This window comes from Pan paniscus, chromosome 1, assembly GCF_029289425.2.
Source record: "Pan paniscus chromosome 1, NHGRI_mPanPan1-v2.0_pri, whole genome shotgun sequence".
Lineage (NCBI taxonomy): Eukaryota > Metazoa > Chordata > Mammalia > Primates > Hominidae > Pan > Pan paniscus.
This window is the reverse complement of record NC_073249.2, coordinates 172068696-172091233: the sequence shown is the minus strand read 5'-3', so window position 1 is coordinate 172091233 and position 22538 is coordinate 172068696. Positions and strand designations below refer to the sequence as shown.

The 22538-nt window shown below is 51.0% G+C and overlaps 1 protein-coding gene across 1 annotated transcript; it reads right to left on the bottom strand.

Annotated features, from left to right (window-relative positions):
• Positions 1-11957: 11957 nt before the first annotated feature.
• Positions 11958-21243, bottom strand: PARS2 (prolyl-tRNA synthetase 2, mitochondrial). The gene is made up of 2 exons (XM_003814990.4): positions 21064-21243; positions 11958-15805 (listed from the first exon to the last, which is right to left on the bottom strand). Exon 2 carries the CDS (start codon positions 15774-15776, stop codon positions 14349-14351), a length of 1428 nt encoding a protein of 475 aa, XP_003815038.1. The 5' UTR covers positions 15777-15805; positions 21064-21243; the 3' UTR covers positions 11958-14348.
• Positions 21244-22538: the final 1295 nt, after the last annotated feature.

Sequence of the window (22538 nt, the reverse complement as noted above, 5' to 3'; positions counted from 1 at the left end):
CTTGACCCTGCCCTGACCCATCATGTGGGTCACATGACATTCCTTCTCTCTGAACATCTGTCAAATGGAGAGGGGAAATGAAGGACTGAATGTTTGCTGTTCTTTCTGCAGCCCTTTTTCATCCCCATCCCTGACACGGGAAACAGAGCCTGGCCCCTTATGGCCAAAACCTAGTGGGCAGTCCTTGCAGAAAATCCAGAGGGAATGGGGCCTGGAACACCACTGTGTTGTGGACACGTAAGGTCCATGGTGTGTCTGCAGCTGGGGAGAAGCCTTTGTGGCTAGAAATGGGCCTACCGTGAACCCTAGGTCAATTGGGAAAGTGGATGTCAGCCTCCTCACTGACCTCAAGTAGACAGAAGCAGTTTACATGGCCCAGATGTGTGGCCTGGAGCAAGCTCTGTCACATGATGCGCATCTACTTGCCGTGTGTTATAGAGAGGGTTGGAGAGATCCCTAAGACCTCCTGCAGTTCTACATTCTGGGTTTAGGAACCTTGAATGTGGATTTGGGACCTTTTCAGCACAGGAGGCTTGCCAAGGGAGCCCCCTCCCCCAGCAGGGCCAGAGGCTCACTTGGGAGAAAGCCACGTGGGACCAGAGTGTGGAGAGGTGCATGGCCAGGTAGTACAGGCTCAGGCCATTGCAGGCGCAGCCCAGGTTGCAGAGGTGAGAGGCGATGGTAGTGGGAGCTAGCTGCAGAGTTCCTGGTAGCAAGACTTGGTAACGAGTGTAGGACTTCCTGGAGAAGGGGCCGATGTTGTGGCCTAGGCCACAGCTCTATTCATTGAGATGCATGTCACCCATGACGTCCAATGTTATCTGCCCAAACCACTGGGCATTCAACATGGCCATGGCCACACACACACACACACACAAGGTGACCGGCAAAAGCATGACAGGAGAGAAAAGGTTAGGGCACGACCCTCCTGCTATGGTCTCCCACCATGACAGGCACCTCGGGTGAGTTTTGTAACCTCTCTGAACCCCAGAATCTTTTGCCAAATGACATTAATAATAGTAGCTGCCCTCAGTATTACAGTGAAATGCTCCTGTCTGTCCTCCATCAGGAGGCAGTGGGAGCAGCAACTCAAGACACTGCATGTGAAAAGGCTTTGCCGCAGGCTGCAGGGCGTAATTCCTTAAGAATTACAGGTATTGGGAGTACAGGCACCAGATGCAGGCCTGGTCCTCAAGGAGCTCACAGTCTGGTGGGGCAAAGGGGTAGGAAGTCCTGTGAGTGGACAAAGATGTCGGGAGCCACACCTGGGGAGGGCAGAGGGTCCTGTTTACGACCCCTGGAATCAAGGACACCTCCAGTCCATCGGGTACCAAGGGTACTCTAACTTTTGGGCAGAACTGCCTCCCCACCCACTGCTGTGGAAGTTGTTGGATATTTCCGGCCACACCAGGCTGGGGAGACCTACTTGCTTCTGTCATTTAGTCACAAGCCTCACCGAAGCTGGCTCTGGGTCAGCTCCCACCCTGGGCCCTGCCCTTGAGGAGCTCCCAGGCCATCAGGGAGAGTGATGTGGAAACCAACCAATATGAAATGAGGGTGCACAAAGGGGGCCCAAGCCCCCTTTAGCTGAGCAGAGGTAGGAGTGACTGATCCTGATGGGGTGTAGGGGAGCTTAGAAAAGGCTTCCCAGAGGTGACCTAAACTGGAGTTCAGGGATGAAGAGGCCCAAGCTGAGCATTCCTGGCAGAGGGCTCAGCATAGGCAAGGACATGGAAGCCTTTCCTTGACCCTCTGCCCTCCCCAGGTGTGGCTCCCGACATCTTTGTCCACTCGCAGGACTTCCTACCCCTTTGCCCCACCAGACTGTGAGCTCCTTGAGGACCAGGCCTGCATCTGGTGCCTGTACTCCCAATACCCCTCAGAGCCGAGCACAGAGGTACTCCAAGAATGTGATGGTGCCTCACTGGCATGTCTGAGGACTAGTGAGTGTGAGAATGCTGGAGCAAAGAAGAGATGGGCCAGTGGCAGGAGGTGCAGCCTTCCTTGATCGTGGGCCCAGGTGTTTGTTCCATACACCCTGGGCAGCCATGGATGCGTTTGGCTCAGGGAGTGGTATGCCCAGAGGGGTTTTCCAAAGCTCTGTCTGGCAGCCAGAGTACAGGCAGGGCCAGGAGGGCAAAGGGCCTGCATACCAAAGTGGCCTCCTCGTCGAGCTCCCTTGGCTGGCACATGACAAAACACCAGGTTGTAGAAGGTGCAGGCAGAGCCGATGTGGAAGCAGAAGGGGAAGATCCTGCTCTGGATGGAGCCCAGAATTCGCCAAGGTAAGCTGCTTTCCCACAAAGGCCGTGGGACATGGTGCGTGCAGTATCAGTGGCTAGAAGTGACTGGTGGGCCCAGGGCCCCTCTTTACCCTCCCCGCAGGGCCCATCTACATCCAGGGTCTGTGGATGCTGATACTCCAAGGCAGTTGGAACATAATAGTTAAGAGCATGAACTCTCAAACCCAAGGGCCAGGGTTCAAAGCCCAGTTCTGCCACTTAATAGCTGTGTGACTCTGGGCAAGTTTCATAACCACCTTGTGCCTCAGTTTCCTTATATATAAGGAAATTTAATAATATATTCTCAGGATTGTTTTGAGGATTAAATGGCTGGCACCTGGCACACAGTAGGTGCTTAGTAAGCATTGGTTGTTATGGGTATCAGGCACTCTGTTGCAGGGGTCCCCAACCCCTGGGCCGTGGACTGGTAGCAGTTCATGTCCTGTTAGGAACCAGGCCGCACAGCAGTTGAGTGGTGGGCAGAAAAGCATTACCACCTGAGCTCCACCTCCTATCAGGTCAGTGGCATCATTAAATTCTCATAGGAGTGCAACCCCTGTTGTGAACTGCACACACAAGGGATCTAGGTTGCACGCTCCTTATGAGAATCTAATGCCTGATGATCTGAGGTGAAACAGTTTCATCCCAAAACCATCTTCCTCCCCCGTCCTGTGGAAAAATGGTCTTCCACCAAATTGATCCCTGGTGCCAAAAAGGCTGGGGACCGCTGCTCTATAGGACAACTCTTTGCCTAGGATGCTTCTCCCCTGACTTGACCCCAGATGAGGAACTGCCATGGCTCTAAGGCCCCATGAAGGGTGGGCCTCTCCACAGGTGGACTCAGCCCTCAGGAGTCATCTCTAGAAATCCTGGATTCCAGAGGCATAGCCAGACTGAAAAGGGTCCTGCCTCTTTATTTTTATTAAAAAAAATTAAAAAAAAATTTTTTTTTTGTAGTGATGGGGTCTTGCCTGTTGCCCAGGCTGGTCTCAAACTCCTAGCGTCAAGTGATCCTCCCACCTCAGCCTCCCAAGGCATTGGGGTTACAGGCGTGAGCCACTGACCTGTCCTTCCCTGTTTTAGAGTGTCCTGGATAGAAGGCAGGAGCCCTAGGACCTGCTAACAGGGCCAGCGCCCAGGGGCTGCCTAATCCTAGCAAGTCCCTGCCCTCTCTGGGCCTTGGTTTTTCTATCTAAAAAATGGGAACAATATACTAGATCCTGTAAGACTTATGATTCCTTTTAAACAGCATGTAGCATAAGTCCTCACCAGAAAAGTAGTGTTCTAGCCCACAGACAGCATGGGTTGTGGTTTTTTTTCCTTTCTTTCTATTCCTTTGCATAAGAGACAGCATGGTTCTTGATAGCCAACAGATACCGGTTTGAACTCTGGCTCTGCTACATAAAGGCTGTGTGCATGTCACTTAATCACCCTGAGCCTCAGTTTGATCATCTGTAAATCTGGGCAAAAATACTGCCAAATATGGGGGGTTAGGGAGTGCTGCAATGCCTCCAGGCGGTGCAATATATTCAGTACTTTTACTTAATGCCTGGCATGCGATAAGTAGTGCTCAACAACCCTAGGAATCCAGCCAAAGTCATGGGCTGGACAAGTCCCTTCCCTGAGACATGCCTGAAAGAAATATCACCCAGATCTGCATGCCGCAGAAGATGGCAAGGAAAACCAGATGCAGGGTCTTGATGAGGTCTGCAGGCTCCCTGTCCAAGGACACCTGCCACCAGCAATCTCTCCATAGGTACTCCTGCTGCTTTAAAGGCCCAGAATGAGCCCTAGAGCTGAATCCTCAGCCAGTGGGGTGAGGGGTTGCCTCTGCCACCTAACAGCAGTCCACCCACATACCCTGGCTCTGCCCAAACCTTGGCCTCTCCAGGCTTTCCCCCCAACTGCCCACATCAACTTGATTACAGTGCCTGTAACACACCAGATGCTTCATATGTCCATGCCTTTGCTCCAGTCCCCTCTACTTGGAATGTCCTTCCCCTGCCTGGTCTACCTGCCAAAAACCTACCTATTTTCAGAGAAGTCCAAAGGGTACATTCACTAGGGCATTTCCCCTGCCTGCTGGTAGAGTTGGCCCTCCCTGATGGACATGCACACACTCCCATCGTCACCCTCCATCTGTCCTGCCCCTGTAATACTGCATGGCACCCAGATGTCCAGGTGTCTGCCTCCCCTTACAGCAGGTGAGCACTTAGTGGGCAGGGGCCAGATAGGGATTCATCTGAGTGCCCAGCGCCTGACACATGGTGGAAGCTCCGTGCGTGTGAGTGTGCTGAGTGGATGGATGGATGAACCAACGAAGGAACTAACGAATGAAAGAGTAAAATAAGCCAGTGCCCTGTTCCCAGGCCCCCACTTGCACACACGAGCATCAGCAACAGCATTCCCAGGCTCAAGCCCAACGTGACCACCTTACATCTCCTCCAGGGAGACTCTTGGCCTCCCAGCCCATGGGCTCTGCCTTCTTTGGCCTCTGCTATCCATCTATTCTGGTTGCCAGAACTTTGGACCCAGCACAGACTGGGGAGCCCCGGGTGGGGGGGAGTTGAGGTGGTACAGCTGCACCTGGCATTCTGGTTCCTGCCCACAGAAAGTGCAGGGCTTCCCTCCGCCCTGAGCCCGCAGAGGGAAGGACTAGAACTGGGCCGGGCGGGAGCCCCAGCTGTGGCTGGCTTGAGCGCAGTGCAGGAGGGTCCCGTTGCTTACGGCAGGCACAGAGCCTAGGCCCTGCTGCGGCGGCAGCGTGTTTCCAGGAGCCAGGGTGAGCCAGGTGAAGGGCCCTGGGGGCTTCCCTTTCTCCGGGGGCTGGCAGAACAAGGAGCAAGGCCAATGCTCCCTGCAGGAGATGTGGGCCTCCCCCGCCACCGTGCCCACGCCTGGGACTCTGGCAGAGCCAACCTCCCCTGCCTCATTGATGAGAACCAGGCCAAGGCACCTGCACTCACATCAGCACACCTGACCACAGGGCAGAGCCTCCTGCACCCGCCATCCCTGGAGTGGAGTGCCACCCTTCCTTCTCAGGGCCAGGGGTCGGTGATGGAGGTGGGACCACCTGACTTCTGTCTGGTTACCTCTATGGATTTGGGGTGGCAGCTGAAGAAGTGGGCATGGGGACAAAGCCCCCTGAAATACACTGCAGGCAGGCAAGGAAAGACGCTGTTGACATTGAATTCTGGTACCGCGCTAACCACTGTACCTGGATTCTCTTATTTAATCCCAACGGCCACCTTCTCAGGTCTGTTGTCCAATTTTAAAAATAAGGACATGGAGGCACACAGTCATCCCACTAATGAGTGCCAAGCCAGGAACTGAGCCCAAGCACCTCACTCACTGGTTCTCATCTCATCTCACCTCACTCCAGAGCCCGCCTTCCTCCTCTTGTGTTCCCTATTCCGTTTGCTTTATGAACATTTACGTGGCACCTGCCACGAGCAGAGCATCGAGGCTGAAGTGCATCAGGCAGCCTCTGCCTTCAAGGTTATGCTGTTAAATGGATGCAATAAATCGAATGGTCTGGGAACTGCTCCAGTGAAGAGAAATACAGCCACAACAAGCAAGTCTGTCGTCAGCCCTGCTCTGAGCCCCCAGTGACTCTCCCTTCCCTCATCAGCGCTCTTGGTGTGGCATTCAAGGCCGTTCAGGATCTGGGCCCTCACCACCTCTACAGCTCCCACTCTCTGACCTCCTTAGCCCAGCCATCCTGAATGGTTCAGCTATGGGGCAGGAGGGTGCAGTGGCTGAGTACTGATTGGCTGTGGAGCCAGGCGCCTGCATCCCAATTCCAGCCTCAAAGCTTACTAGCTGGAGGAGGCCTTGAGCACTTTGCTTAGGCTCTCTGTGCCTCAGTTTCCTCATCTGCAACATGAGCAGGATAACAGCACCTACCTCATGCAGGTGTTATGTGGATTAAATGCATTAATCTGCATGAAGCATGTGGAACACAGCTTGCCTCAAAGTACGTGTTCAATCTATGACATTGTTATTTTCTATTCCCTAACCTTGTCATGCTCCTCTGGGCTTTGGGCCTTTGTTCATCCTATTCTCTCTGCTGGGACCATTCTTCCTTCCACTTGTTCCCCTCCTTCCACCCCCAACTGTTCCTCCCTTCACTATTTAACACGTAGCCTTCAATCAGGCCCAACTGCCTCCTTCAGGAAGCCCTCCCTGTCTGCTTATCCCACATGTCCCCATGGCACCTGCACCACAGTGCATTGTTAATTGTTTACTTGATGGTTCCCACTCTGTAAACTGAGTCAGGGACCCTGAGCTGTGCACTTCTAATGCCAGGGGCTACTACTGCACCTGCTCAGCATATAGTAGATGCACAACAAATTATTACTAGCTGATGATATAGAGCAAGGAGTGATTAATTCTGAACAGATCAGTGATGGAAGCCACCACATATGATGGACTTGGGTCATGAAGTTGAAGAAGGAATTGGGGGGTGGGAGGGCCTTCTGGCATATTCCAGGGGTAGTGCCTGTGCTGGCCTGGCTCAGTAATAGCAGTGGCCACCTCTTGAGCACATAGGATATGCCAGGCAACATTCTTGGTGCTTTATTTGGATTGGTTCACTTAATCCTCTCAACACCTCTAGAAGGCAGGTAGCTTTATAGCCCCATTTTACTGACAGGAAAAGTGATGCGAAAAGGTTAAGTAACTTGCCCAAAGTCAGCTAGCTAATGAAAAGTAGAGCCAAAACTTGAATTCAGGCTCTTGAAAGTAAGCCCCTCAGGAGATATCGATATTAACGAGACCAGCCCTCTGCCTTTAAGGAGTCTGCGGTAGACCCAGCTGCCCTTGCCTTGCTCAGTCCAAGCTTATGGTAAAGTCTTAGCACTCACTGTGTCATGCAGTGTCCCCATCCTGTCTGCCCGGGTAGAAGAATTCAGTCTGTGGAAACCCCTGCCAGAGCCCACCGTCGAATCCCCATAGCACCCAATACCTTGCCAATGGGGCTCCCATCACCCTATGAGCTTTTCTTGGCAAGCCTTGGCAGCAAGTGCTGCCCTGGAAAACGGGCATCCTGAGTTACCATGAACTGGTGCCACCTTTTCACTCTCCTGGCCCTACACAGTTTTGATTAGCTAAGGGCACTTAAGCTTTAACCACAGGGGCTCATTAGCAGCCTTGGGCACTGCTGGCTTGACGGGAATCCCTGCACCAGGATGGTGCTTAAAGTTGCCACCCCGTTCTGCTGGCCATAGTGCACCACCCACCTACCTTCTGTGCAAAGTATCACTTAATATATAGGCAGCTCCACTTGCCAAGCCTCTGCTGTGGGCCAGGCACTGTTATCCCCATTTTGCAGATAAGAAAGCTGAAGTGGAGGGACTATGAGGAAGTGCCTTGCACAAATGTCACGGAGATAGTGAGTGGCCCAGACAGTCTGACTCCAGAGTCTGTAGCTGGGGTCACTATAAGCCTTTTATTCTAATTTTATTTTTGAGACAGGGTCTCTCTCTGTTGCCCAGGTTGGAATACAGTAGCAGGATCTTGGCTCACTGCAACCTCTGCCTCCTGGGCTCAAGCCATCCTCCCACCTCAGCCTCCCAAACAGCTGGTACTACATGTGCCTGCCACCACGCCCAGCTAATTTTTGTATTTTTTGTAGACACGGGGTTTTGCCATGTGGCCCAGGCTGGTCTCAAACTCTAGGATTACAGGCGTGCGCCCAGCCTCATTATTTTAAATTAAGCAAAATACCTTGACTTTTTTCAGATGTTACTTAAGTTTGCAATAACATCATAAAAATATTTTCCCATTTTCCACGTTATAAGGAAACTTAAAAATCCTTTTCCTAACTCTAAAACAAGCCTCACATGCCCTTGGATGCGTAACAACCCATTCTAAAAAGCACTCATGCATCTTGGTGTGGAAACGGATCATGGGAACTCTGGAGACCTGGCACTCAAGTAGTTAAGGAAATGACAATTTCAACAGATTTCTGCAAAGCTCCTTTATGGATAGCCCAGCAGGTGTTTCTTCCATTAAAACACAGAATATTAATGGAGGCCTTGATTTACATTCTAAGCCTGATTTACACAATGGTTTTGTTATGCACCAGCCTTTGTCCCCAAGTATTAATTCTGCTAAATATTTCCCAGGCAGTCACTGCTAGATCTCCCCAAGGAATGAGCAATGATAATACAGCCTGTACCTGCTATTTTGCCAGCATCCCATTTCATCAATTTACGGCAAGAGGTAAAATTGGCAAGTTCAGAAATGAGACAGTAAGGTACACAGTTTGAGTATTTCTGTCTTTTCTCTAAGGAGATACAGCTATTCTGCAGGTGCCTCCTAATTCTTGCCCGTGGCATTTCCCAGGAAAGTTGTCAAACATCTTATCAAGAAAACAAGATCCAGGTCTTGAGATAACAAAGTTAACGGCAGAACCTGAGCTCCCAGTGGGGGGATTTCCTAAGTCGTCTGGTGTAAGGGAAGTGTCTCTGAGTGCAGACTAAGGGGTAATTAAGCATTTCATATAAGTGAGCTTGGTCAACCCCCAAACCACTTACAAGGTGGGTACCATTAGCACGAGTGTCTCACCGATGGAGAATCTGAGAGGCACACAGGGCAAGTAATTTGTCTGAGGTCACATCCCCAGTAAGTGAATCTAGGATTATGTCTCTTCAAGGCTCTGATCTTTTCGCCAAATCACACTGCCCCTGGCTACTAGAAGAAACACTGGCTTCCTGATCAGGACACTTGGGTTTCATTCAGCCTGACCTTGGGCAAATTGATGTCCTCCCTGTATTTCTCTCCCTATTGTAAAATAAAGAGAATGGGCACCTGTTTCACGAACTTACACAGCTTTGGCAGCTCAAAGGTTGATCCAGCCAGTCTTCTCTTCACTCAGCAGGACCAACCAGAGAGGAGTGGCGCCTGTCCTGTCCTCGGGTGTCTTGCGAGTCAGATGACATGTGGCAGGTTCATTCCTGTTCCAGGCCCACTTCCCAGCTGAGAGCCAAGGCCAGCTTCAAGTTTACCTAAACTCTAAAGCTCCAGGATTCTATATCATCCTCAAGTCAGTCTAGGCCTTGAACATTAATCAAAAGTAAAATTAACTGGCTCTCTATTCCTGGAATCTGGTTTTTAAAAGTGCTTACATTAGGCTAACCTCCCATAAACAAGCAAGCTTATGGGGCATATATTTAAAGTTAAAAAATTATTTGGCCAAAAAATAAAAATAAAAATTTTTTAGCCAAAGTGGCACACTACTTGGGAGGCTGAATTTGAAGGATTGCTTAAGCCCAGGGGTTAAGTCCAGCCTGAACAACATAGCAAGAACTCCGCCTCTCTTTATTTTTTGAGGCAGGGTCTGGCTCTGTCGCCCAGGCTGGAGTGTAGTGGTGCCATCTCAGCTCACTGCAACCTCCACCTCCTGGGCTCAAGCGATCCTCCCACCTCAGCCTCCCAAGTAGCTGGGACTACAGGTGTGTGCCACCATGCCCGGGTTATGTTGTCCAGGCTGATCTTGAACTCTTGGGCTCAAGTGATCTGCCGGCCTCAGCCTCCCAAAGTGCTGGGATATCAGGCTTGAGCCACTGCTCCCAGGTAAAAACCCTGTCTCTTAAAAAATATATATACATTTAAAGCACCCATTTGCATGAATCCTAATTTCTCGCATACTTTAGGCTAACTTGGTTAGAGAGATATACATAATTTAGTTTTATTTATTGAAATCACTTTTGCAGAGGCTAAGCAGTGTAGTGAGAAGGACAGTTTTTGGCCAGTGCCTGCAATCTAGCTGTGATCATAATAGCTGTGCATCCTTGGGTAAGTTGCTGAAATAGATCCTCATGCTTCCTCATCTGTAAAATGAGATAACAGCATCTGCCTTGCACAATTGTGAAATCTGAAAATGGTATATAGAAGTGCCTAACAGTGGCCAGGTGCGGTGGCTCACACCTGTAATCCCAGCACTTTGGGAGGCCGAGGCAGGAGGATCGCTTGAAGTCAGGAGTTGGAGACCAGCCTGGGCAACAAAGTGAGCGAGAGCCTGTCTCTTAAAAAAAAAAAAAAAAAATTAGCCACCATGGGTGGTGCACACCTGTAGCCCCAAGCTACTCAGGAGGCTGAGGCAGGATTGCTTGAGCCCAGGAGTTCGAAACCTGTTGCCTGAGCAACATAGCGAGGCCCCATCCCTAAAATATAAAAGTAAATAAAAATTTTTTCTGATGCCAGCAGGCACCACCCCATATGGGTTTTCCAGCCCACTCCAGTGTGATCTGCACCCTGGCAGGGCCTCCAGGGCCAAGGTTGCCTTGCCCTTTGGGCTGGAGATGCTTTGCCAGACTAGCCTGAGGCCTTGTCTAGACAGGGCTGGGCTGCTTGTCGTTGGAAATTGAGGCTTGGCCAGAGGCGGGAGCCCCTACAGTGCCGTGATCAGGCTGAGGCTCACCACAACAGGAGAGATGAACCCGCATCTGCCTGCCGCCCCGCTATGCTCCCTCTCCCCCGACTGGCGTCACAGTGCCCCCACCCGCGTTGCTGCCTGTGGTGTGCGTGCCCTGGGGAACACAGCCCCCGAGGGCGGGGACCTTGCTGGGGGCCCCTCAGCGTCTTTCTGTGCCTCTGAATTGCCAATACTGTCCCTGCATCTCTGAGTCTACGTGCATGCTTGCCCCCGGCGTGCCACCTGTGCGGAGCGCGTGAACCTGGTGTGTGCGTGCTGTGTGTGTGTGCGTGCGAGAGAGGGTGTGAGAGTGAGTGGCGTGCTGGGCATGAAGGATCTGTGGGGTGCTGCAGTTCCTGCAGAATGGCCCAGTGGCGAATGGTGAAGGTGTGGGTTTCAGTCCAGGCCCTCCCCCGGTAGTCAGGAGGTGCTGGTGTCCACCTCCAGGGCCCCCAAGCTACAGGGGGCACACGGACCCATCCGGTGGGTCAGGACCTGCAGGGGACCCGGAGGCTCCCACCCTCACCTCTCAGGACTCTGCCTCCACCACCCCCGTGGGCATGCACTGAAGGGTTGCCCGCAGGGTCTCCAGGCGAGGGGGACCCCACAGGGTGGGCAGCACCTTCTCCCGGATTCCCCACAGTCCCCTGCAGCGTCCCGTCTGGCTGTTGAGCTACATGCAGTCGGGCACACCTCACACTACAAGGCTACCCCTGGGCCCATCCCTGCCCCTTCCACGGCCCCCACCTGTGGTCAGGGGTTGCCACCCCCTCAGGACCTGGTCTCGAGGCAGCCCCACTCGAGTCTTCTGGAGTCCGAGGCACGCCACTAGCCCAAAAGGGAGGGGGTGTTTGAGGGGGGCTCTGACTCTCCAGACCTCAGGGAAGCTGGGCAGGCTCTAGCCAGTGGTCCTCCAGAGAGCAGCGTTGACCACCTGGACCCCTGCGCCGAGTGACAGAAGGCCCTGGTCCTGCAGGCCTGGTCTTGCCCAGCTGGGCCGCCTCAGGCGTCAGGAAGGGGATGGGTGTCCCTGGCTCCCAGGCCAGGCAGCTGCTGACCTCCAGCCCCCCACACTTGCTCACGAGGACCCCACCCCCGCAGGCCCTCCCGGGTCCTGACCAGCCTCTGGTGCAGCATCTGCTTTGGCCTCTAGGCCCCCTCGCTCCCCACCCACCCCAGCCCCTTCTCACCTGGGGCCTCCATCCCAGAAGCGCAGGGCTTATTTTTCTGATTAAAGAAAACAAAAAGTGCCATGCCACTATTTAAAAAAAAATTTTTTTTAAAGTGCCTCACACCACAGTGGCATATGGCAGATCCTCAACAAATAAATGGCCAGCCCATTAAAAGCAGAGTGCGCACATCAGTCTGATAATGAACAACTGAAATTACTAAAAGAAATGCCCAGCTACAAAGTGGACCCAGAGGAGGCAGCTCTTGCACCAGGTGCTCTCAATTGACTTTGACTGCACATTACAATCAGCTGGGAAGCTTTAAACTTCCCAATGCCCAGGCCACACCCTACATGTAACCAGACCCTCTGGATGGGACCCAGGTGATTCCAATGTGCAAGGGTAAGATCCTCTGCCTTGTAATCTAGCCTTACTAGGTTTGCTCTCAGAATGCACGTCTCCTAGCCTGAAAATCTGAAGTATTCCAAAGGAATCCTGGGCCCGGAGCTCCAATGGCAGGGCTGGGAGCTGGTAGGGCTTGGCTACACATTCATTAGAAAACCTGATGCTGTCCGGGCATGGTGGCTCAAGCCTGTAATCCCACCACTTTGGGAGGCCGAGGCAGGCAGATCACCTGAGGTCGGGAGTTGGAGACCAGCCTGACCAACACGGAGAAACCCTGTCTCTACTAAAAATACAAAATTAGCCAGGTGTGGTGGCGCATGCCTGTAATCCCAGCTACTCGGGAGGCTGAGGCAGGAGTATCGCTTGTACCTGGGAGGCGGAGGTTGTGGTGAGCCGAGACTGCGCCATTGCACTCCAGCCTGGGCAACAAGAGCAAAACTCTGTCTCAAAAAACAAAAACAAAAACAAAAACAGGAAGCCTGATGCTATGTAGAGGCAGGCAGGGTTGCTCTACCAGTAATAAGCTGCCTGGAGGCTGTTTAGCAGGTGGAACCACTGGCCAAAATAAGAACTGCAGTGCACTGGGAATTAGCTCAGGGGCCTGGCCTCAGGGAGCTCACCATCAACAAGAGGCAGGACCACTGTACAATGAGCTGTGTATGCACAAAACAAGAAGGGATGTGATCTGTGCTGTGGGAGGCAGAAGGAAAACCACTATTCAGAGCTGCCAGGCAGCTTTTTAGGAGGTGCTGGCTTTGAGCTTGGTCTTCATAGATTCTTGTCAGATATGGACATGTAGAGACCCTAGGGGGCCAAGGATGGAAAACTTGGTTATGTTCCTTATGTAGGATGCAGGAGCAATGAAAGTAGTTGGCATTGCCAGGGTAGTTCAAGCTTGCTCCATCTTTCCATGCAATTCAGGCAGAGAGTAGCTTTTTTTTTCTTTAAAACCAGCTTCTACATTAAGGACACAAGAGACCAGCTCTTAATATTCACCCCATCTTGGCTCTAGGATCCAACTCTGCACCTACGATAAGGTCACCGTGGCAGTTGAAGCCTGCTGCCCCGATACTTGGGGGAAGAAATGGTTTAAACCACATTTTCCTAACCACCTGATTTTTTATGTTAGGGGTGGGGTGCGTGGGAACAGTCAAAAAGGAAAGAAAAGGAGTAGGAAGCTGTTGCACTGTTAAAATGGCAGATGTTATCATTGTTTCAAATTAATGTGCAAGGCCCATTCCAATAGTTTGACTTTATTAAATCAATAGAACGGGATCTCAGTGGTTAAGCCGTCTTAACAGGGCCAGGTCTCTTGAGGTAGTTTTTGGGCCATCAGTTAATTACATCGACTTTCCAGGAAACAGACTATGGAGAATGAGAGGAATCAGACTGCCTGTCACACACCTCTCATGGAACCCCCTAGTGACACCTATAAGGACGTTACAGATCTAGTTCCAGACTTTACAGATCTAGTTCCATTTTCTCAAGTTACAGATGGGGAAACTGAGGCCCCAGCAGGGGGAGGGGATGTATCTAAGTCACTAGTGAGTTGGCGGCAGTCAGGTCTCTTGATTCTTTTCCCCATACTCTCAGCCCAACTTCTCAGTGGAGAGGGGCTGGCAGGCCTGCTCTCTGGATAGAATGTAGCAAAAGGCCCATGGTCAAACTGATACGGGGTGGGGAAGGTTGGTGGGCTCTCAGCCATCAGCCATTCTCATCCTACACGTGAAAAACTCAGCTGAGAGAAGGGAAGTGATGTCCCCCCTCAGGGTAACACCCAGGACTGGAGCTTGGATCTCCTGCTTCTCAGCCTCCTAGAAGCTTCCACAATGGAATACAAAAGGAAAGGTATATGGCGGCATGGCCAGTCTGGAGAAAGGGATCAAGTTAATGACTTTAAATACAAATAATCTGAACAAATGACTAGATAAAAATTGGTTTCCCTAACATGATCTCACCCTCCATGAGCTGTACTGTTTCTGGAGAGAGCAGTCCAGGAAAGGGGTGTAGGAAAATGCAGTGTTAGAACGAACACCAAGGCTGCAAATGGGGGCAGGGGTGGGCTGGGGGCATTTAGACAGTCTGCACTTGGGTCAGTAAATCCATGACTCCATCTTTGGTGAGGAAGGCCACCTCACCAGTGTTCTGACACCAAACCTCAAAATGTGCAGGGTCCTCCAGGGCCCTCTTGCCAGCGATTATCACAAAGGGGTAGCCAAACTTGTTGGCATCTTTCAGTCTGTTTCCGATGGTCAGATGGGTCCTGTCGTCCAGGAGCACCTCCCCGTGAAGCTGAGGCACTGCCTCTGTGATGTGGTCGTACAGCTGCCCTATGAGCTCAGAGGCCGCCTGCTCCTTACTGCCCTTCTTAGGGGGGATGAGGCAGGCTTGGTAAGGGGCCAGTAGGCTGGGCCAGCGGACACAGTCTTCTGTAGAGAGGACTTCAATGGCAGCAGCCAAGATCCGTGTCACACCCAAGCCATAGCACCCCATTTCAGCCAGGGTTGGTTTGCCACAGACATTGGTAAACTGGGCATTGAAAATGGATGAGTACTTGGTACCCAGGTAAAATGTGTGCCCCACCTCAATGCCTTTGGTTTTAGTCAATGGGCCCTGGCAAGCAGGGCAGTTCATTTGTGACAAGTCTAGTGTCTCCATGTTGGCTGAGAAGCTGCAGCGGGGACAGATGGCAAGCCGGTCCTCTCCAATATCCACTGGGAGCTGGAACTCATGAGACACTGTGCCCCCGATGGTGCCCACATCGGCCTGGACCTTGACAAATGGCAGCCCTAGCTTGTTGAACAGGCTGCAATAGGCATCACACACCAGGCTGTAGGTCTGCTGGGCAGCCTCTGGGGAGGAGTCAAAGGTGTACATATCCTTCATGTAAAACTCTCGGCCACGGAGAAGACCAAAGCGGGGCCTGGGCTCATCCCGAAACTTCCTTGTCACTTGGTACAGCAGGAAGGGAAGCTGCTTGTAGGACAGTTTCTTCTGGGAGGCAATTAAGGCCGTAATGGCTTCCTCGTGAGTTGGTCCTAAGCAGTATTCCTTGCCATGCCTGTCTCTAAGTCTTAGCAGCTCTTTGCCCATCAAGTCCCACCGGTTGGTGGCTTGCCAGAGCTCTGCCGGGCTGAGGCTGGGCATGTTGACTTTCTGGCCCCCGATGGCCTGCATCTCCTGGTCTATCACTCGCACGAGCTTCTCCATGGCACGGACGGTATATGGCAGGAGGTGGTAACAGCCGGGGCTTGCTGGGTAGATCAGGCCCACCTGCAGCATCAGCCGCTGGCTCTTACAGGTCAGGTCATCAGATTTGTCCTGCAGGGAGAGCACCCGGTCTTCCCGAAGGTTCTGTGGCTGGAACACACGAGACAGCAGCAGGCGCCGCCCTCTTCTTGGGGCACAGTGGTGAAACCTGCAAGGAACATACCCAGAGAGCTGGTGGCTGCAGGTGGCCAGGGCGGGCAATGCTCTGCATCTTGTCAGCAGCCCTTCCATGACACCCTGGCACCGGGAAGCACAGGCACCTGAGGAAAAATGAGTTGTGTGAGAGCCTCATCCGTGTTCCAACACCACGAAGCAGCCAACCCAGCCTGCTCTCAACAAACTTCGAAGGCAGCCACTGATTTTGCAGATACAAATCCTTCCATTTCTAATATCCTAGCAGATCAAAGCACTATTTCTCTAACCTCTTACTTCCGTTTTTGAAAAATCAATATTTTCCTGATTATAAAAACATTAACAACATCCTGTGGAGAGACAGCGTCGTGTAGTGAGTGCACAGGCTCTGGAATCAGGCAGCCTGGATTCCAGTCAGGCCTCCCAATGGCTGCACCCTGTGTAGCTGGGGACATGTGTCTTAACCCCTCTGTGCTGTTTCTTCATCTGTAAAATGGTAATAACAACAGAACCTACCTTCTAGGCTTATTGTGGACACTTAGAAGAGTTATAAAAGTTCTTCGAACAGTATCTGGCATGTACTATGAGCTCAACTAATGTCTGCTATTATTATTATAGAAAACTAGGGGGGAAATCTGAAAACAAAAAAGAAAAGAAGGCTGGGCATGGTGGCTTATGCCTGTGATTCCAGCATTTTGGGAGGCCAAGATGGGCAGATCACCTGAGGTCAGGAGTTTGAGACCAGCCTGACCAACACGGCGAAACCCTGTCTCTACTAAAAATACAAAAATTAGCTGGGCATGGTGACACGCCTGTAATCCCAGCTACTTGGGAGGCTGAGGCAGGAGAATCACTTGAACCTGGGAGGTGGAGGTTGCAGTGAGCTGAGACTACGCCACTGCATTCCAGCCTGGGTAACACAGTGAGACTCTGTCTCAAAGAAAAAAAAAGGAAAAGAAAATCAACTGTAATCCCTCAGCCTGGAGTCAACTGCAGCTGACGTTTTGTTGCCATCTGTCTCTTGCAAACCCTGTCCTTTGCACATCCCTCTCTTGTCCCTCTACCTGCCCCCAACATTTAAATGTCATGGGCCTCTTCCCTCTTCACAGCACACACTCCCTGGACAGCCTGCATGCTGAGAGCTGACTCAAAATCTCCACCTGCCTCCTGGAGAATACATCAGGCAGGTACTTCAAAACTCTGTGTCCCAGAATGAACTCAGCATTCTCCCCGCAAACCCACTCCCCCTCCAGCACTGCCTGTCATTGTGAATAGCACCAAAAGTTGCACTTTGCCCAAACCAGAATGTGGGGTTCGCCTGCTCTGCTCCTCTCTGTGTCCCACATTCACAGCCCTCTTGGCCCTGTCATTCCTACCTCTTCACTTGCTGTTCAATCTGTCCCTCTTCTCTCTACAGCCTCCGCCCAGGTCCAGGCCACCCTCATCTCTCACCTGGATGGTTGCAACAGCCTCCCCACTGGTCTCCTGACTTCCATTCCTGCCCTCCTTCAATCCATTCTCTATACCGCAGCCACAGGGGAGACTTCCCAAGCACAGATGCTAACAGCTTTTCTTGGTTATAACGGCCTCCTGCTACCCTTAGAATAAGGTCTAAGCTTCTGACTTTCAGGGTGTGCACAGCCCCACATAAGCTGACCCCCTTGGGCCTCATCTCACCACTGCCCCCTCACTGATCAGGCTTCGCCATGCCCACTCTTTTTTTTTTTGAGACGGAGTCTCGCTCTGTCACCCAGGCTGGACTGTAGTGGCGCGATCTCGGCTCATTGCAAGCTCTGCCTCCCGGGTTCAAGCCATTCTCCTGCCTCAGCCTCCCGAGTAACTGGGACTACAGGCACCCGCCACCATGCCCGCTAATTTTTTTGTATCTTTAGTAGAGACGGGGTTTCACCGTGTTAGCCAGGATGGTCTCGACCTAGTGATCCAACTGCCTCGGCCTCCCAAAGTGCTGGGATTACAGGTGTGAGCCACTGCGCCCGGCCCCATGCCCATTCTTAAACATACTGTCCCTTTTGCACAGAACACCCCTCTCCCCTTTTCCTGCCAACATCTAGCCGTCCTCTAGGCCTCAGGATTACCATCCTCTCCCCAGGAAGCCTTTCTTGTCCCACTCCCCATACCCCCAAAGGGCCGGCTTTTCCCGCATAGCCCACTTGTCTCCTAGGGTTCCTGCCCATTTGGCTGCCTGTCTTCTCCCAGACACTTGGCTCAGTGCAAGCAAGGACCTGTCTAGATTGCTCACCACTGTATCTTCAGCACATGACAGGGGCTTACTAGACATTGTCCAATAGGCAAGTATGTTTCTCTGATTTTACAAAATAATCACACATTTCTAATGGCAGTACGACATTCCACTGATTACATCAAAAATCAGTAGTTGGTTTTCTCTGTTATACATAATCTACAATGAAGAGAAGGCTTTTTTGTTATATATTTGGGAGAGGCGTTGAAGAATGGAATTACTGAATCAAAGGCTATAAATTCTTTTGAGACTTTTTATTTGTATTGCCAAATTTAGTGAGTACCTCTACTTTTCAGCACAGTCCATGCAACAAAGCTCCCGGCAGTATGCTGGGTATGGGTTACTGATTCCCCTCAGCTCTAGGGAGCTGGGATCTCCCAGCTGGTTACCTCTAGCAGCCTCAGGTCCTCCAGCTTGTCCCCTCCAACCTCAAGCAGCCTCATTCATTTCCCCTGTGCACTGTACAAATGTTTAAAGGTGGTGAGGCACTGCCACAGAGCCCTAGTGTGGTGTTGTAGGAACGTACCGGCCATGGAGGCAAGGCACATGTGGATTCACCCCTGGCTCTATAACTTCCTTGTGATCCAACCTTACTTAGGGCAGTGGCTCCAGCCAGAAACTCATCCTTGATTCCTCCTAAAGCAAATGAGTCTGTCTCAAGGTTTCCCTTAAGTCCACCCCCTCCTTTCTGGCCCTTACTGCCTCAACATTAGGTTAGCCCCTCAATACCACTTGCTACATTACAGTTACCCAGTGGTTCTGAAATCTAATTGAGCATCAGAATCGCTGGAGGGCTTGTTTTTTTTTTTTTTTTTTTTTTTGAGACAGAGTTCACTCTATCACCCAGGCTGGAGTGCAGTGGTGCAATCTCAGATCACTGCAACCTCCGTACCCCCAGCCTCAAGAGATTCTCTTGCCTCAGCCTCCTGAGTAGCTGGAATTACAGGCATGTGCCACCATGCCCAACTATTTTTCGTATTTTTAGTACAGACAGAGTTTCACCATGTTGGCCAGGCTGGTCTCAAACTCCTTGACCTCAAGTGATCGGCCCGCCATGGCCTCCCAAAGTGCTGGGATTACAGGCGTGAGCCACCATGCCCGGTTGGGTTTGTTAAAACAGTGATTGCAGAGGCCCATCTCCAGAGCTTCTGATTTAGTAAGTTTGGGGTGTGGGCAGAGAACCTGTATTTCTAACAAGTTCCCAGGTGACACAGATGCTGCTGGTCCAGGGACCCCACTGGGAGAACCACTGCAGGGGTCTAGCTGTGTACCACCAATGACTAATGTCTTAAACTCCATGAAGACGACAGCTATGTCTATTTTATTCCAAGTTTTATCTGCAGCATTCAGCACAGTGCCTGGACACAGTGGACACTCAATAACATGTTCCTTTTTTTCTTTCTTAAAAAATAGAGATGGAGTCTTGCTATGTTGCCCAGGCTGGTCTTGAACTCCTGGCCTCATGCGATCCACCTGCCTCAGCTTCCCAAATTGCTGGGATTATAGGTGTGAGCCACTGTGCCCAGGCTCAATACATGTTCTATCAATGAATGAATGGAGTAATTCTTGAACCCTGTCAGTCCAGTCTCCGTATTAGTCTCCAGCTAAAAAGATAGCTGACCCAATCACTCCCCTGTTTACAATCCATTAACGGCTGGCTCTCATAATTTTCTCAGAATGGCACCAAAGCTCTTCACATTTTGATCCCAACACACCTCTTCCAACTTCTTATCCTAGCATTCCCCAAGTTGCTCATTATCCTTGAAACAGACTGACCTCCCCCCCACCCCCAGCAATTCCAACTCGAATTCAAGGTTCACTTACTCCAAGAAACTTTCTCCAACCCCTCTAAACAGAGAAAGTCACCTCCTCTGTGCTCCACTGCACACACCTCTTTTTAGTATACTGTATTAGAATCATCTCCAAAAATATTTTTGAGGAACTATTGTGTGCCAGGCATTGGAAGCGAATGGTGTTTCACATACATTTTTTTTTCTTTCTGGGGGTGTGTACGGGGGCCAGGAGGGGAGGTCAGTGTCGATGTTTAACATTCTATTCCTTGATGAAATTACAAGTTTATGAAGTTTTATACATCTTTAAATTTCAGAGTCTAGCATAATGCCTACTATTTAGGCTATTATTATCTGTTGATCAAATATGTTAATAAATTAAGAGCAAAGCAAACAGGTGCAATGATATAATTATCTGGATAATTTAAACGAGAGCTTTAAACTCTTCTCCTCCACGTTTAGCATGTCTGTCCTCAGACCCCTCAGCTTATACAAACAGGAGAATAAGTAGAATTATCTCAATTTTTCAGGAGCAATATAGTAACTAACGTATGCAACACTTCAGGCTCTGGCAAACAGCCTCTGAGTCATTCAGTCGATTTTTTTGAGTACCTACTCTGTCGGGACACTGTCAGCCCTTCCAGCCCAGGCCTTTTTAAAGATTCTTTGACTCACCATTGCTCCCCAATCTAATCAGAAAAGTTGTACATAAAGCGTTTACAACGGCACCTGATACATAATATTAAGTCTCACAAAGTGCTATTATTATTATTATTATGCCCAACTCAGAAAAGGGAGGCTCTGAGATATAAAGTCACTTGTGTCAAGCCACACAGCAAATAAGCGCAGGGTCGGGCCTGGAAGGCAAGGTCCCCGCCTCCAAATCCTACAGTTTCCATCACGAACTGTGCTACATTAAACAGCAATGGAACCCTAGGCCTAGTTCTAAGAACAAGCTCGGCCTTCACTCGCTCGGTGACCCTGGACCACTCACTTCGCCCCGGACCTCCGTTTTCTCCAACATAAAACGGGAAGGCTGGCTCAGGCAGCAGGTGGTCCCAGGGCCTTTCCAGAGCTGGCACTTCGAGAACTGTGTGACTCTCACGACGACCGAGGGAGAGACCAGGAAGTGCTGCCCTCATTTAACAACGGAGGACACGGAGACCAGGAGTATCGAAAAGTTTATGGGATTCTCAGCCCGCCCCAACTCAAGGACGGGATGCAAGTGGGAAAACGGACACCAGGGTCCTAGGTCTCCGCGCCCACACCGCGTGCTCGCTTCATTTCGCTGCCCGCGCCCGTCCCTCAGGTCTGGGAGTCACCCACGTTCACCTACCGCAATCCCAGCCCACGCCTCCCGCAAGACCACCGCCGTGCCGGGCCAGCGCGCTTGCGCCTCGAGCAAGCCCGCTCCTAAGCCCCGCCTCCTGCCCTTCTCGCCAATTGCAAAGCCGCGCTCACGGAGGCGGGGCCGAGGGCAGGGGCGCTCTGGCCCCGCCCCACGCTAGGCGCGCGTGAGAGGTTTTCCGGAAGTGTAGCCAAAGAGCGAGTACCCGGCTTTCTCCAAGATCGTTGATTGGCCAGGGCGGCCTTGAGTAAATCACCGTTCCGGAAGTACTTTCTAGGAACTTGGGAGGTATAACTCTATGATGATTTTGAGGGCGCTGTTCCTGCCCCTGCCAGGCCCCGCCCACTCCCCCAATAGGAGAACCACTGGCGACAGTGTAACCATGACGACACACTGGGCAGTGTAGTTTCTAATCTATCCTATGATTTTTACGGGCTTTCCATTTAAATAGTATAAAATTGTGAAACAGTTGGAGAAAGACGCCTTTATTACAGTGCCCAAGACAGTCTTAAAGACACAAATTCAAACTTCCATTCACAAAATATTTTTTGAGCTGCTAGCACGTAGAAGCCACTGCTGTAGACACTGGGGACAGTGAAGTGAACCAAACAGACAAAATTAACTGCGTTCAGTGTAGCTTGTGTTCTAGAGAGGACACAGTCAATAAACCAATAGAGCGAAATTTAAGCAGGGCGGGGAATGGGAGCAAAGAACTCAGTAACCAAGATAAACAGTATTGTAATACAATTGTTTTTTTAAAAAAACAAAATGCAAAAAATCCATGGCAAACAAAATATCAAAATTTAAAAGAATCTGTCAGTCAGATGGTGCTAAGGGCTATAAAGAAAAAATTAGGGAAGGAGAATGGAGTGGGGGAGTTAAGTGTTTGCAATTTTTTTCTTTGTCTTTTTGAGACGGAGTTTTGCTCTTGTCGCCCAGGCTGGAGTACAATGGCGCGTTCTCGGCTCACTGCAACCTCCTTCTCCCGGGTTTAAGCAATTCTTCTGCCTCAACCTCCCGAGTAGCTGGGATTACAGGTGCCCACCACGTCCGACTACTTTTTGTATTTTTAGTAGAGACGGGGTTTCACCATATTGGCTAGGCTAGTCTTGAACTCCTGACCTCAGGTGGTGATACACCCACCTCAGCCTCCCAAACTGTTGGGATTATAGGTGTGAGCCACCGCGCCCAGCCAAGTGTTTGCAATTTAAAATAGGAGGATCAGGAAAAACCTCATCAAGTAGGTGGCGTTTTTAGCAAAGACCAGAAGGGGGTGAGAGACAGAGCCTTGCAGGGGAAGAATTTTCCAGACACAGGAAACAAGAAATGCAAATGTCCTGAAGTGGGAACTGCATGTTATATAACTCAACCTGATAACAACTACAGTTATTGAATGCCTAAAACATACCAGACCCAATGCAAGACACTGGTGATTCCGATACTGGCCCCAAGAAGCTCTCAGC